Source organism: Pezoporus wallicus, unplaced genomic scaffold (genome assembly GCF_028554395.1).
Source record: "Pezoporus wallicus isolate ANWC-B61680 ecotype Strahan unplaced genomic scaffold, APGP_CSIRO_Pwel_v1 contig_8057, whole genome shotgun sequence".
In the NCBI taxonomy this organism is placed as follows: Eukaryota; Metazoa; Chordata; class Aves; order Psittaciformes; family Psittacidae; genus Pezoporus; species Pezoporus wallicus.
In genome coordinates this window covers 794,884-810,228 of record NW_026637044.1, presented here as the reverse complement: position 1 = coordinate 810,228, position 15,345 = coordinate 794,884, and the positions used below count along the sequence as shown (strand labels likewise).

Sequence of the window (15,345 nt, the reverse complement as noted above, 5' to 3'; positions counted from 1 at the left end):
AACAACTAAAGAGAGCTATTTTCTCCTCCCTTTATGTCACCAAACCATGGGACAGGTTGCTTTCAAAAAGAAGCCACCCCCACCCCAGGGAGCGCTGCTCTCGGCAAGCATCTCAGCCTCAATCCTCAGCTCCGTTACCTCCCCCACACGACATAAAAATAGGTTTAAAGAAGAGAAACTGGAGCAGCCCAGATACAGCCAACGTAGCTGGAGCTTGATGAGCTCTGAGGCGCCTGCAGCACAGTAGCTTTGACTGTAGTTGACTCAATTTAGATATACAAATACGATGCTCGTGTATGCAGCCCAGCCGGTTTAGCACCAGTCAGTAGACAAAACATCCCAGTGCTGTTACAGAACAGTGTTTAAGGCTTGCCTTTAGCTTCCAACCTCGTTTGCAGCCTGAAAAGCACCCGAATCAGCCCCTGACCAATGCAGAGAGACCATAGCAACATGCCTCCTAAGCCCTAAATTCACAGGGAGGGGTATTTTAGTGAGGGAAGCGAGGCTCCAGCCCTCAGGGGAGTCACACCTACTGGAAGATGGTCAGCTCGGACAGGGCCACACATGAAGCCACCACAGGGATAGGAAAAGGCCAAGAGGGGCTCCAGCCACACCTAGGTGGGCTTTCCGAAACAGCTGGCCACAAGTTGTGGGCCACAGAGGACCCAAGGGGCTAGGGTAGGGAGTGAAGGGTCCCAGGGGTGAGGAGATGCCCTTCCGCCTCTGGCTCCAGAGGGGCCTCACAAACCTAAGGCGCCCCAGGGGCAGCCCCCTCTCACCTTTTTGCCTTTCTTGCCCTCCTCCTCCATGTCTCCGGCGGCGGCGGCCCCGGCCCCCCAGGGGGCATCCCCGCAGCAGCCGTGCTCGCTCGGACTCGGTGCGCAGCGGGGCCCAGGTGACCGGGCTCACTGCCTGGCAGCGACCATAGAGCCCGCCGGAGACCCGGCTCCCACTCCCAGCCGCGGCCCGCCCGGAATCGCCTCAGCGCCACCAACAACTTTTCAATCCTGCCGCGTAGCGCGGTGACGTCATACGCCGGCGAGGGTCCGTTTTGAGCTATGGCGGCAGCGGCGGGTAGTGAGGGGGGCGCGGCCTTGCTCCATCCGGCGGCATCCGCTGCCATCCGCCACCGGAACCGCCCCCGTGGACCGGCGATGAAGCGGAGGCGCCCCGGGACAGCGCAGGGCTGGGCGCTTCTCCCTTACAGAGCTCAGTGGCTGCTGCCGTGAGGTGCTGTGGGGCGCGGTGCATGCTGGGAAGGGTAGCTCTCCGTGAGGCCTGACCGATGAGAGCGGGGATCACCGGGCCCGGGGGCCTGCGTGTCCCCGGGGTGAGCAGGGATCACCGGGCCGGGGTAAGGGGGGCTGCGTGACTCAGGGGCCTGGTGGGGCCCAGTTCCCCCTCCGCAAGCCTTCCAGCGTGGGGGGGCCTGGAGTGGTCCCCGCCGTTCCTACAGCGCTTGCCAGAGTAACCCCGGGACGGTTTGAGGCCTCTCCCCGCTCTCTCCGGGGTGGGGTTATAGATATCCCGGACACGCCGTGCCCGAGGGCAGCCCTAGTCTCCGGGTAGGGTGCAGCCACTGAGGCCGGTTCGCCTTCTCCAGTTCCAGGCTCCCACTGGGATGATGAACAGGATGGACGGAGGAGGACACCGGGAGTGAGAAGATGGGTTCAACAGCCATGCGTTGTAGTTAACTGAACTGTAAGTTGGGGTCTGCTGAGGCCTGATCACTTCATAAGGTGCCAGATGAGTCTCAGGATGGCATTCCATGAGAGAGCATTGGCATGGGGTGATGGAGAACCCTTTATCCCACAGGGATTTATGGGCAACCACTCCCTGTGCTGACTGGGGAGCATTTCCTGGGCTCATCCCATTACTGTAATTAGTTGAATTATGTGCAATTATCCAGTTAGGCAATTACACCCTTTAGCCATCAAATAAGAGGCTGAAATCCCACCCGAGAGCTGCACCATGGGACTGTGCCTCTGGGATTTGTGCCCGGAGCAGGTTCAGATGATACCAAGAAGCTGTGAAGTTCCACACACATGCTCTCGGGGATCTAATCCCATTAATTAAAGGTTTAGGCAAAAGCTCTGCCCAGTCCCACTCTGGTCCCAGGAGCCATGCGGATGTGGTGGATTAAACACAGAACTTTCAATTTTTCCTTATCGCAAGTCCAAATCTTCCTTATTTCTTCCATTCCAGGTGGAAAATCTGAGAGATTTTTGTGAAAGCCACCAGGAAAACTGGCTGACAGCCTCGGTAAGGAAGATTTTTATTGCTGGGATTTGCTGGGAATGTTTTTTTGAGTAAAAGTTGAAACTGAGAATGGTGGCAAGCACAGGTTTGCCATGATAAGCGTTGAGCCATGAAATTTGGATTTCAGGGGCTTGGAGTCACCAGAAGAGCTCATTAGCACCATTATCCTCATCCTAATGATTTTCCCTCTTTCCTTCCAGTTGGATGCCAGCATGGGGGTCCCTTTTCTGCTGACCTTCACCTTGGGCACATCATTCCCAGAGCTCCCCAGTTATCCTGAGGGTTTAACTGGGAACACTGGGATGAGAACACAGCTATGTTGACCAGCAGCATCTTAATAAATAACCGGGTTTTCCCGCCTGTGGTGACGTGACCAGTGACCATCCCCCCTGTATCCCCCAAAACCGTGTCCCGAGGGATGGGCGTGGTGGGGAGTTGACAACCCCCAAATTTGGGTGTCTACAAGGATGTCACCCTGGGTGACGATGGGTCCTCACCGCGGCTGCGCGGCAGTTGGCGGTACAGGAAGCCGGCGCAGCTCTGGGGAGAGGGGGAGAAGGGAAGTGGGTGCTGCGGCATGGCGGAGCTGGAGGGTCCCGAATTCGGGAAAGCTGATTTCGTCCTCCTGGATGAGGTGACCATGGAGCAGTTCCTGGAGAACCTGCGCCTGCGGTATGGGGGACACCGGGGAGGGGGGGAACTCAATCTCTGACTCCGCAGGAAGCATCTGGGTGGGGCTGTGCTGTGGCAGGGGGAAACCAAGGCATTGTCCTCCCTGCCCTGGAGCTGGCTGGGGGGGGTTATGGGGCTGGGGGTGGGGAGGGTGGTGGGTGCACATCTATAGGGGCCCCCATGCACTTCCTGCCCACAGGAAGAGTCACTGCCCCATGGCACCGCCCAGCCCCATGGTTGTGGGTAGAGTGGCGGGCTCTACCTCACAGCGTAACACTCATCCCGTGAGCTCCAAGGGGAAGTGTCCTGCCTCATGGCAGGGTGGTCTGCAGGCTGAGCATCCTGCCCCACAACATGGCACCCCACACCACATCATGGTACCCCACAGGATGCTGCCTTGCTGCACAGCACCACACAAGATGTCGTCCCACCCCATGGCTCAGCATCCTGCAGGGTACCACCATGTTCCATGGCACAGCACCTGGCATGGTGCTACCCCACAGCATCATCCTGCCCGACAGCACCCTGCAGGGTGCGACCCTGTGACACAGCACCATCCTGCCCCATGGCACTTGGTGCCATCCCTGCAGCACTACATCTTTCAGTGTGCCTCCCCACAGCACAACACCCCACAGGATGCCTCCCATAGCCTGCCCCATGGCCACTCCTCTGTACAGGTTCTCGCAGGGCCGCATCTATACCTACATCGGGGAGGTGGTGGTGGCGGTGAATCCATACCAGGCACTGGCACTTTACGGGCCACCAATGGTGGAGCGCTACCGTGGCCGCGAACTCTACGAGCGCCCACCTCATCTCTTTGCCCTGGCTGATGCTGCTTACAAGGCCATGAAGCGCCGTGCTAAGGACACCTGCATTGTCATCTCGGGTAGGGGCTGGGGCACCCTTGGATGGGAGCCAACTTTAGGTGGTGGGTGCCCTCACTCAGCTACTTCCTTCCCTGCCAGGTGAGAGCGGGGCAGGCAAGACAGAGGCCAGCAAGTACATCATGCAGTACATAGCTGCCATCACCAACCCCACCCAGCGCGCTGAGGTGGAGAGGTGGGTCCAGCCCCAAGGTGCTGGCAGGAGGTGGGGTGGGTGCTGGGACCCACCAGCCCAGGGCTGGGAGGAGGCCCACAGAGTGGGGAGGTCCATGGTGCCCCATGTCCATAGGGATGGTGTAGAGGGATTGGGGTGTTCTGTGCTCATAGGTTCCGGTTCTGGGGTGCTGCCTACCCATAGGGAAGGTGTGAGGGGACCAGGGGTGTTCTACTCTTGTAGGGTGATTCTGGGGGAACCTGGGGTGTTTCATACCCATAGGGATGTTGTGGGGCAACTGAGGTGTCCCATGTCCATAGGGATGGGGGAAGACAAGGGTGCCCAAAACACAGGGAAGCTGTGGAGAGCTTGGGGGACCCCATCCACACAGGGATGGTGGGGGGGAACTGAGGTGCTCCATGGATATAGTGGTGAGCTGGGATGATCAGGGGTGCGCCATGTGTGTGGGGTGGCCCTGGAGAGCTCTAGGTGTGTCCCATGACCAGAGGGATGGTGTGGGAGGACCAAAGAGTTGCCATGGGGCAGCATGAGGTGACCAGGGTTGCCTCATGCCCATAGAGAAGGTGTGTTGGGACCAGGGATGCCTCGTGCCTGTGGGGTGGTGTGGGGAGCTTGGGGCATCCCAAGGCCATGTGGGTGGTATGTGGGGCCCACAGTCCGTCAGCAATGCTGCAGCTGTGCTGTGCTGCCCCACCAAGGGTTAAGAATGTGCTGCTCAAGTCCAACTGTGTCCTGGAGGCTTTCGGCAATGCCAAGACCAACCGCAACGACAACTCCAGCCGCTTCGGCAAGTACATGGACATCAACTTCGACTTCAAGGGTGACCCCACTGGCGGCCACGTCCACAACTACCTGCTGGAGAAGGTGTGGGGCCTCTGGGTACAGCTGGGTGGGCACTGCTCCCATGGGAACTCTGCTGCCACATGGGATCTGCATGGCACCCACCCCCCTGCTCCCTCTTCTAGTCCCGAGTCCTCCAGCAGCAACCAGGAGAGAGGAACTTCCATGCCTTTTACCAGGTGAGCCAGGGATGGGGTGGGTGGGATGGATGGGATGAGAAGGTTGGATTGGGTCAGATAGGGTCTGTGAGATAGGATCTATGGGATAGGGAAGGGATGGATGAGATGGGATCTGTGGGATGGGGACAGGACAGATGAGAAGGTTGGCAGGGGATGGATGAAATGGATGGGATTTATGAGATGGGATGGATGGGATAAGGTTGGGATGGGTGGTATCTATAGGATGGGGACAGGATGGATATGATGAGAACGTTGGAATGGGATTTGTGGAATGGAATGGGAACAGGATGGATGGCATGAGAAGGTTGGGATTGGGTTGGGATTGATGAGACGGGGCCGATGGGATGGGTTGGGATGGAACAGGATGGGTGGGATGGGGTTGGGAAGGATAAGATGGGATAGAATGGGATGGATGGATGGATGGATGGATAGATGGATGAAATGGGGTGGATGGGGCAGAATGGGATAAGTGAGGTGGGATGGCGGTGGATGGGACAGGTTGGGAAGGATGAGATGGGGACAGACAAATGGCACTGGTGCTGACACCCTCCTTCCCCATAGCTGCTGCTGGGTGCCCCGGCAGCACTCCTGACCTCGCTGCACCTCTGTCGGGACCCCAGCACCTACCGCTACACCCAGGAGGGTGCCCAGGGTGACGTGAGTGGGGCTGGGAGAGGGCCAGGAGGGGACCAGGGAGGGTAGGCAAGGGGGTCCTGGCCCCTCATGCCATCCCCCTGACCTCAGGCCTGCACAGATGACGCATCTGGCTACCGGGCGGTGGAGGAGGCGATGGCCGTGATCGGCTTCTCCCCGGAGGAGATAGGCTCTGTGCGCCGGATCCTGGCTGCCATCCTGCACCTGGTGAGGCCACCACCAGTACATACTGGGCCCTTCTGCACCAGTTTGGCCCCAGACAAACCAGTAGAGCCCCATGCAGATAAGTGTGGCCCAGTGCTACCCAGTACAGACCAGTGCAAACAAGTATGTATGGTTTAAACAAGTAAACCCCTGCAGAAACCAGTGTTGCTCTATGCAGTGCAGCCCAGCCCAGCACAAAGCAGTATAGCTTGATGCAAACCAGCACAGCCCAGTACAAACCTGTACAGTCCAACACAGCCCCGTACAAACCAGTACAGTCCATGGTGCGGGAGTTGCTGGTGCCAGGACATCCCAACCCCTTTCTGGGTGCTGCCAGATGTCTCCCCTCTCTGTCCATCCCCTAACAAGATGTGTCCCTCCCCAGGGCAACCTCAGGTTCACACAGGAGGAGGAGATGACATTGGTGGAGGACACATCAGGGATCTCGGTGCTGGCCGAGCTGACGGCCACGGCCCCTGACAGTCTGCACCGGGTGCTCCTGACCCGCACCGTGGCGGCTGGCGCCGGGGAACTCATCGAGAAGGGCCACAGCCCCAAGGAGGCCGCGTATGCCCGCGATGCCTGTGCCAAGGTAGGGGTGGACTCAGGGTGATGGGGGCCAGCCCAGCCCGTACCAGCACCTTTGGGTGCTCATCACCCTGTCCTTGTCCTCAGGCCATCTATGAGCGGCTCTTCTGCTGGATCGTGGGGCGCATCAACGCTGGCATCGCTGCCCGCGGGTACGATGCGCGTGTGCACGGTAAGAGCACAGTCATTGGCGTGCTCGACATCTACGGCTTTGAGATCTTCGACACCAACAGGTGACGTGGTCCAGAGAGAACATGGGGAGGGACAGGACCTGTGAGGGATGTGGTGTGGGATTAGAGATGGGAAAGACGTGTGGAGGAGATGGGAGACACCTGGGAGGGACACCTGGAGGGGACAGGTATTGGGGAGATGCATGGGGACACCAGGAGGTGACAGGGCACAGAAGAGACACTGGAAAGGGACCCCAAGATTCATGGAAGGGATGGGGCTTGGGAGGGACACAGGAAGGGGACACGACATGGGGGGGCACAGGATGGGGGTGGGACCCAGGGAAGGGACAGGATTTGGGAGTGACTCATGAAGTTGGCAAGGCCCAGGGGAAACAGGGGGAACAGGGCTTGAGAGAAACACATGGGGAGGAAGGATGTCCGAGTTACAGGTACAAGGGGACAGGACCAGGAGGGCCGTGCAGCTCAGGGGTTGCACAGGGGACACTGGGAGCAGGGGGCAGCTGGTGGGGCTGTCCTGACCTTGACTCTCTGCCCACAGCTTCGAGCAGTTCTGCATCAACTACTGCAATGAGAAGCTGCAGCAACTCTTCATTGAGCTGATCCTGCGGCAGGAGCAGGCCGAGTACCAGCGGGAGGGCATCACCTGGCAGAGTGTGAGGGACATGGGGGAGACATGGTGGCATCACCTGCCAGAGCCTGGGGGATAGGGGACATAGGGGGAATGGGAGGGGGACAGGGGGGCATTGCCTGGCAGAGCATGAGGGGTTGGAGGGGGACTGGGGAGCCATGAGGGAACACAGGTGTCATGGGGGAGAGATGGGGGGGCAGTGCTTGGCAGAGCATGAGGAGCTGTTGGGGAGACAGAGGGACATGAAGGGGACATGGGGGACATGGGTAGCATCACTTGTTAGAACATGGGGAGCTCTGGAGACACATGTTGGGGACATGACCTGGCAGAAGGTGAGGGGTTTGAGGGAGACATGAAGGGAACCTGCTGGTCAGCACCTGGCAGAGCATGGTGGGAACACAGGGAGCATAGGGGACACATGGATGCCATCAGCTGTCATGACAAGATTTGGGGTGAGTGGGGCAAATCAGGGTGCTGGGGGGAGCCAATTTGGGGTGCCCACCCCTTTCCCCCCCACTAGATCGAGTACTTCAGCAATGAGCCCATCGTGGAGCTGGTGGAGCAGCCTCACCGTGGCATCCTGGCGCTGCTGGATGAGGCCTGCCTGGCTGCAGGGACTGTCACTGACTCCATCTTCCTTGCCTCCATGGACACCCGCCTGGGCCACCATCCCCACTACACAAGCCGCAAGGTGCTTCGGGGGGGGTCAGGAGCAGTGGGGAGTCTGTGAGTGTGGAGCTGACACCCCCCTGCCCCCCAGCTCTGCCCCACAGACAAGACCATGGAGTTCAACCAGGACTTCCGCATCAAGCACTACGCAGGAGATGTCACGTGAGGGGGAGCTGGCGGGATGTGAGGGGGTCACAGTGGGCTATGGGTGTCATCGTGTAGCCATGGGGCTGTGGAGCACAGTGGAGGGCTTCGGGAGAGCACGGGGAGACCTTTTGGGATCGTGGGGCTGTAAGGTTCTTGGGGGCCTGTGGTTGACCATGGGGCCTTGGACAACTATGGGGGAGAATGGAGGTGGCATATGAGGGTCTATGGGAGGTGGTTTGGGGTCACAGGGACCCTCAGGTTGTGGCAATTGAGGGAACTATGGGGGGAATTGAGAGGGAGTGGGGGAACTATGGGGGTCCACTTGGGATCATGGGACTATAAGGGGTGTTGGGGGATCTAAGGTTGACCATGGGATCTTGAACAACCATGGGGAAACATGGAGGAGGGTCTTGAGAGACTGGGTGGTGATTTGGGGTCATGGGAGACCGTAAGGCTGTGAGGATCATGGAGGACTGGCTGGGGGAGCTAATTGGGGCCATGGGAAAGTGGATGACTATCATGGGTGGCCATGTGGGACCTCAGGAGGGCATGGGAGCCACCTAGGGCCATGGGAGGCCATTTAGGGGGACCGCTGAAGTCCATGGGGCCTGGGAGGCACAGAGGCCCCATGCAGCAGGATGGGCTGTATAGGACATGCCGTGCCATGGGGGCAGCAGGGACAGGGTCAGTGGGCTCTGTGTCCATGAGCACTGAACCCCACAGTCCCCTGGTCTTCGTGGGTGCCCCTAGGGCTACATGTCACCTCTGTTTGGAGCTGGGAGCTGACCCACCCTCAGCCCCAGCATGGTGTCCCTCTCCCTCAGGTACTCAGTGGAAGGGTTCCTGGATAAGAACAAGGATACGCTCTTCCAGGACTTCAAGCGGCTCTTCTACAACAGGTTGGGGACACAGAAGACACAGCTGTGGGGCTGATGGCACAGCTGTGAGGCAGGAGTGGGGTGCCTGGTGCTGCCAGTCCCACACCAATGCCATCCCTCAGTGCGGACCCTGTGCTGCGTGCCATGTGGCCTGACGGCGAGCAGAGCATCACCGAGGTCACCAAGCGCCCGCTGACCACTGGCACACTCTTCAAGAACTCCATTGTGGCCCTGGTGGAAAACCTTGCCTCCAAGGTAGGGGACTGCGGACAGCCAGGCACATCCCTGCACCACTTGACACATCCCTAACCCATCTGGGTATGTCCTGTGGCAGCTGTGTATGACACAAAGGCACACAGGCATGTCCCCAGACAGCCAAGATATTCCTTGAGCCAGCCTGCCATGTACCTGTACAACTGTGACATGTCCCCAGGCCACCCAAGATGTCCTTGATGCAGACAGGCATGTCCGTAGCCAACCAAACTGTCCCCAGCCCAGCCAAGATGTCCCCAGAGCCAGCCAAGATATTCCTGTGACAGCCAGGCATGTCCCTGTACCAAACTGGCATGTCCCCAGGACAGCCAAGATGTCCTTGAGCCAGCCTGGCTTGTCCCTGTGACAGCTTGGCATGTTCCCAAGCTACCCAGGCATGTCCTTGAGGCAGCCAGCCATGTCCCCAGAGCCAGCCAAGGTGTCCCTGTGCCATCCAGGCGTGTCCTCAGGCCGCTGTTCTCTCCTGTCCCCATGTCCAAGGCATTCTCACCCTGTGTGTTACCCTGAGACCCTCAGCCCAGGTCACCCGTGGGCTCAGTGCCACTGGTGGGTGCCACCACAGCACCATCCCCTCGGTGTCCCCGCAGGAGCCCTACTACGTGCGCTGCATCAAGCCCAATGACCAGAAGTCTCCAACGCTTTTTGACGTGGAGCGCTGCCGGCACCAGGTCTCCTACCTGGGGCTGCTGGAGAACGTCCGTGTGCGCCGTGCCGGGTTTGCCTACCGCCAGCCCTACCACCGCTTCCTCCTGCGGTATGGCCAGGCCCAATCCCTGAGACTCCCAGTACCCCCTCCATGTCCCCTCACCCTACTCTGCCCCACAGGTACAAAATGACCTGTGAGTACACGTGGCCCAACCACCTGATGGCCAGTGACCGGGAGGCTACGCAAGCCCTCCTGGAGCAGCACGGCTTCCAGGACGATGTGGCTTACGGCCACACCAAGGTCTTCATCCGCACACCCCGTACCCTCGTCTGCCTCGAGCAGGAGCGGGCGCAGCTCATCCCCATCATTGTCCTGCTGCTGCAGAAGGTGGGTGACATGGGGGTGAGGGGGTTGCCCAGGGCTGCACAGGGTATGGGGCACGGGATGGTTCAGAGCATGGGCAAAGCATGGAAGGGGGCATGGCATGGGCCAAGATGTGGAGCAGGACATGGGCAGGGGATGGGGTGTGCTGGGGGGTCATGACATAGGGCAGGGCATGCAGCATGGGACATGGCACAGGAATGGATATGGTACCTGGAATGGGGTGTGCTGGGGGATATGGCATGGGGCAGGAAGTGGGGCATGGGATATTGGGCATAGTAAAGGGCACAGTAGAGAGTATGGCATTGGGCTCAGCATGGTGTGGGACCTTCTATAGGGTCAGCTATGGGGCAGGATGTGGGGCTGGCGGCACAGGGCACAGCATGGAGCGTTTCCTCAGAGCAGGGCAAGGGCTGCACCAGGGATTTTAGGGGGGACCAGCATTTTGGGGACCTCCTGGAGCCGCGCTCCTGGGGGACCCATATGGCAGCACCCACACTGACAGCCAGCACTGGGCAGGCCTGGCGCGGAGCCCTGGCACGCCGGCGCTGCCGGTACCTGCGGGCAGCCTACACCATCATGGCCTGCTACAAACGGCACAAGGTGAGGGTGTACCTGCGCGAGCTGCTGCAGCGCTTCCAGGCTGTCCGCACCCTTCCTGATTTTGGGAAGAGCGTGGCTTGGCCGGAGCCACCGGCAGTGCTGGCGCACTTCCAGGATGCCAGCCAGCACCTCTTCCGCAGGTACCATCTTAAATCCTGCTCCATTTGTGTGTTGGAATGGGGATGTGGTGATGGGAACAGGGATGTGGGATTGGGGATACGGGATGGAAATGTGGGTTGGGAATGTGGAACTGGGACACAAGATGAGGACTGTGTGACGGAGATTTTGGATGGAGATGTTGGATGGAGTAATGGGATAGGGCCATGTGATGGGGACTGTGGGAGGCGGGGTACAGGATGGGCATTCAGACAGGGGTGGGGATGTGGGATGTGGGCGTGGAACAGGAACATGGGATGGGGACTTAAAACTGGAATGTGGGACAAGGACATAAGATGGCGACATGGGATAGGGACGTGGGAAGGGAATGGAGATCATAGGATGGGGAGGCAGGATGGGGACTCAAATAGGGATGAGGAGGTGGGATGCTTATGTGGGATGAGGGCATGGGACAGGGACATGAGATGGGGATGTGGGATGGGGATGTGAGACAGGGACTTGGACACGGATGGGGGTGTGGAACTGGAATGTAAGATGGATGTGGGCTGGTAATGTGGGCTGGGAAAATGGGAATGGGGATGCAGGACTTAAATGTCGGATGCTGACACAGAACAGGGCCATGACCGTGCTGTGTCCCGCCAATGCAGGTGGCGAGCGTGGCAGATCATCAAGAACATCCCCCCATCAGAGATGGGGCAGATCCGGGCCAAGGTGGCTGCCATGGTGGCACTGGGAGGGCTGCGGGAGGCCTGGGGCTGCCAGCGCAGCTGGGCACGGGATTACCTCTCCTCGGTAAGGGCTGCCAGAGGGTTTGGGATGCCCCACAGAGCACCCTGGGGTGCTCCTCCCCCGTGGTGTCACCCCCTACTCACACCACGGCTCCCACAGCCCAGCGAGAACCCAGCGCTGGCGCTGCTGTTCGCCCGCCGCCTCCAGAGCCTCAAGGACAAGGTGCATTTTGGCTCCGTTCTCTTCTCCTGCCATGTCCGCAAGGTAAGGGATACGGGGGCTCCTGCCTGGCCACCACATCTGTGTCACTCCCCAGTATGTCCCCTCACTTCTCCCTGTCCCTGCAGATAAACCGCTTTGGGAAGAGCCAGGATCGGGCCATCTTGGTGACAGACCAGCATGTCTACAAGCTGGATCCCCGGAAGCGTTACCTGATGATGCGGGCGATACCCCTCAGCACCGTGAGTGTCCCCAGCCACCTTCCCCCAGTGTCCCCAGGGTATGGCAGGGGGAAAAGAGCACCGTGAGGTGTACCTCTGTCCTGGCAAGACGGGGTCAGGGGCACCTGGCGTTCTGGTTGTTCCGACCCCACCCAGAGGGCTGGAGACCCCTCAGTGGTCCCCACAGCCATGCACCGGGACCATTGCATTGGCATGGTCAAGTGTGCTGGGATGGATGGGGTTGGGCTGCTGGCCCCACCACACTGTCCCTACCATGCTGGCTATGCCACACTGTCTGTGCCATGCCGGCCATGCCATGCTCTCCACACAGTGCTGTCCCCACCACCCTGCCTGTTCTCCACACCACATTGGCTGTGCCATGCTGTCTCCACTGTGCTGTCCCATGGCATTGGTGGTGACACAGGGACATGTCCCCCTCTTCCCGCAGGTGACAGGCCTGAGCGTGACAAGCTGCCGGGCGCAGCTGGTGGTGTTCCACACCCAGAGCCAGGAGGACCTGGCCGTGTGCCTGCACAAGATGCAGCCAGCGGGGGACAACCGGGTGGGAGAGCTGGTGGGGGTCCTGCTGGAGCACTGCCGCACGTGAGTCGGGGGGCTCAGGCTGGGGCTGTGGCAGCTCCCCATGCGTGAACCCCCACTGATGACACTGGGACGTTGTTGCAGGACCAAGCGGGAGCTGCAGGTCCGGGTCTCCGACTGCATCCAGCTGAGCTTCCGCGGGCGCCGGCGGCTGCTGACAGTGGAGACACGGCCGGACGCGGCCACCCCAGATTTCAGCAAGAGCCACGATGGCTTCGTGCTTTACTGGCCCGGGAAATGAGGGAGGGCAGCTGGTCCATCACCCCCTGCCCACACTCTGCCCCACCAGCCTCTGCTGCGGCCTCACTGCTGCCCTGTGACCCCCAACCCTGTATCTCCCCCGGGACCATCCCAAAACCTCTGTGTGCACTGGGAATAAAGAGCTGGCTGAGACCCACATAGCCCTCTGAGAGCGGCCAGGACCACTCAGCAGAGCAGGGGGGAAGGAGTGGAGGGTATGGGTGGAGGTGGGATGGACAGGTGGGGTGGGATCTGTGGGATGGAGTGAGATGGAAGGGATCAGATCTCTGGGATGGGGTAAACTAGGATCTATGAGATGGGTTGGGATATGTGGGATGGGATCAGATGGGGTTGGATGGAGTCTCTGGGATGAGGAGGGCTGGGTGTTTGGGGGACAGCTAACAAGCCAGAACTCATCAACCTGTTCAATTAGTGGGGTGCTATAGGAAACTCCACCATTGTCATTCTGACATTAATGGTGTCTCTGGAGCGGATCCAGTGATAGCCTCGTGTGTGAGATCAGGGAATCGCCAGGGGGAATCATGTATGAAGCACGAATTTGAACGTACGTTGTGATAGTGGGGGTAAGCCACAGGAGATGGAGGGTAAAGGGCTAATTAACTTAAACGAGTCGCCCTTGGGAACATCCAGGCCAAGTGCTGGCAGAGGGACAGAGTTTGGGGAGGGGGAGTCCCTGGAGCACCCCCCACCCCGGGCAGAGCCTTCCCCTGTCACCTCAGGGCAGAGCGATGAGTTGGCAAGTCCATCCCTGCTGCATGTGACTGTGCTGACTCCCGGCTTCCGATGCTCCAGCCACCCTTCCCCAAGCCCCAGTGCCAGCTCCGGCCTCCCCCCTCCAGCAGCAGGTCATTACTAATGCCATGGCATTAGGAGATCGGGGTTGGTGATGGCTGATTCCTCCTGTCTTGTTTTGCGGCCAATCCCTTGTGTCTCCTTTTGGCACCTCCTTTCACTCTGCTCCCACGGGCTCGTGTAAAACGGGAACCCGAGGAGGGGGGTGCTGGATCTCCCACCGGCAGCAGCCCCCAAGCTGTCAGATCATCGGTTAAACCCCTAGTTCCTTTGCAGGAGGAAGGTTGAGAGTTTGGTGGGTGCCACAGATGGTGACGAGGGACAAGACCTGTCCTTGCTGGTTGCTTTAGGGACATGAAGGACTTAATTAATCAGCTGTAAACAAGCTCCACCTCTGCCTGGTGTTTCCTAGTGCCACCCATAGACGAAAAGCAGGATTTATGGATGTGGAAGAAGGAGCGGGGGTTCTCCTGTGTTTATGTCACCACCTACTTTCCACCCTCCTGTTTTTTTGGGGGCAGAGTGGGGCTGGCATCCTGTCAGACCCTGTCAGTGGCATTAGCCTGGTGGGAACATCCCTGTGCCGGAAGGAAGGCGCTGTGGGATCACCGAGCTGAGTCATGCTGTGCCAGTCGGGACAAGGTGCAGCAGCTCTCAGCGGGGAGTTGGCTGTGCTGTGGGCCTCAGAGCTGAGGCAGAGGGATGGATGGTGGTCTCCAGGTCAGAGCTGGGCTGGAGAAATAGGGTCTTACCAAAAGTGGGCTGTTTAGGGAATTTGTGTATGGCAGCAGGTGGAAATCCGGTTTGTGAACCGACCTTCCCTGTGGGTGTTTGATAGAAACGCATGCTGCTTTACTGGCAAATAGAAACCTGGTGCCCTGGTCAAAACGGAAGGGAAACGTTCCTCCTTTCTCCAGCACTGAGCTGTGTTCACCTTGAGCTCAAGTGACAGAGGGTGTGGGCAGCCCTCCAGACATCCCCAGCCATCCTTAACCTGGTAGCCACTGGGGTGGATCAAACCCTGGTGTCCACCTAGGCCAGAGCAGAGTGGGGCTGTGGGTCCCTGATTCTCTTCTGCAGCTGTCAGGAAGGTTGGATGAATTCCTGACAGGCCATTGAAGGATCCCAGCTCCCTGCAGTTGGGAAGCACTATGCTTGCTGGCAGCATCATGATCTGAGGGTTCCCAAAACTCTTGCTAAAGGTGCATTTGGGGAGCCCTGTGCTGGCAGCTCCCTCTGTGGTGCTGGGGAGACATAACTCATCACCAGGCGCCTTCCTCAGGGATGCAGCAGTAATTTTATTTCTTAATGAGCATCTTTGGCCATGCCCTGGCTCCAGCTCCTCTCTGGTACGGGCTGCAGGGCCAGACTGTTCCATGCTATCCCGTTTCGTTTCCCTTTCTGCTCTCACTGGGATGAGCTGCTGCTTGGCCAGCCACCAGCGCGGCATCACCCTTTGAAGCTCTGCAAGAGACTTTCCTTTCATTCCAGCGCAGAGCAGGTGCTGGAGTCACTTTAGTTCTGTCTGTCCTGTT

General features: G+C 59.3%; 2 protein-coding genes and 1 non-coding gene across 10 annotated transcripts in view; 2 read left to right on the top strand and 1 right to left on the bottom strand.

The window, feature by feature from the left end:
• CCM2 (CCM2 scaffold protein) overlaps positions 1 to 1,008 on the bottom strand; it is a 32,038-nt gene extending 31,030 nt beyond the window's left edge. For both annotated transcript variants that reach the window (XM_057402846.1, XM_057402845.1), the window contains exon 1: positions 780 to 1,008. Coding sequence is in view for 1 of the 2 variants with exons in the window: in XM_057402845.1 (XP_057258828.1) it covers positions 780 to 809 (30 nt within the window). In the remaining variant the exon portion in view is untranslated. The remainder of the gene's footprint in view (positions 1 to 779) is intronic.
• Positions 1,009 to 1,110: 102 nt separating this feature from the next.
• Positions 1,111 to 13,160, top strand: MYO1G (myosin IG). Of its 7 annotated transcripts, none has more exons than XM_057402836.1 (25): positions 1,111 to 1,230; positions 1,610 to 1,701; positions 2,206 to 2,262; positions 2,460 to 2,931; positions 3,609 to 3,817; positions 3,897 to 3,990; positions 4,689 to 4,854; positions 4,956 to 5,009; positions 5,571 to 5,666; positions 5,754 to 5,870; positions 6,253 to 6,459; positions 6,543 to 6,688; positions 7,185 to 7,299; positions 7,795 to 7,965; positions 8,035 to 8,105; positions 8,915 to 8,989; positions 9,091 to 9,223; positions 9,829 to 9,995; positions 10,067 to 10,274; positions 10,788 to 10,871; positions 11,636 to 11,780; positions 11,877 to 11,981; positions 12,065 to 12,178; positions 12,606 to 12,760; positions 12,842 to 13,160. In XM_057402836.1, exons 4-25 carry the CDS (start codon positions 2,837 to 2,839, stop codon positions 13,157 to 13,159), a joined length of 3,045 nt encoding a protein of 1,014 aa, XP_057258819.1. In that variant the 5' UTR covers positions 1,111 to 1,230; positions 1,610 to 1,701; positions 2,206 to 2,262; positions 2,460 to 2,836; the 3' UTR covers position 13,160. The 7 variants fall into 7 exon arrangements, with proteins under 7 accessions (XP_057258819.1, XP_057258820.1, XP_057258824.1 ...); XM_057402837.1 differs by having other exon boundaries at positions 1,604 to 1,701; XM_057402840.1 differs by having other exon boundaries at positions 1,115 to 1,230; positions 10,788 to 11,011; positions 12,842 to 13,035.
• On the top strand, positions 1,404 to 1,537 carry LOC130595859 (small nucleolar RNA SNORA9). The gene has a single exon (XR_008971412.1). It is a non-coding gene; the product is annotated as a small nucleolar RNA SNORA9 (small nucleolar RNA).
• Positions 13,161 to 15,345: the final 2,185 nt, after the last annotated feature.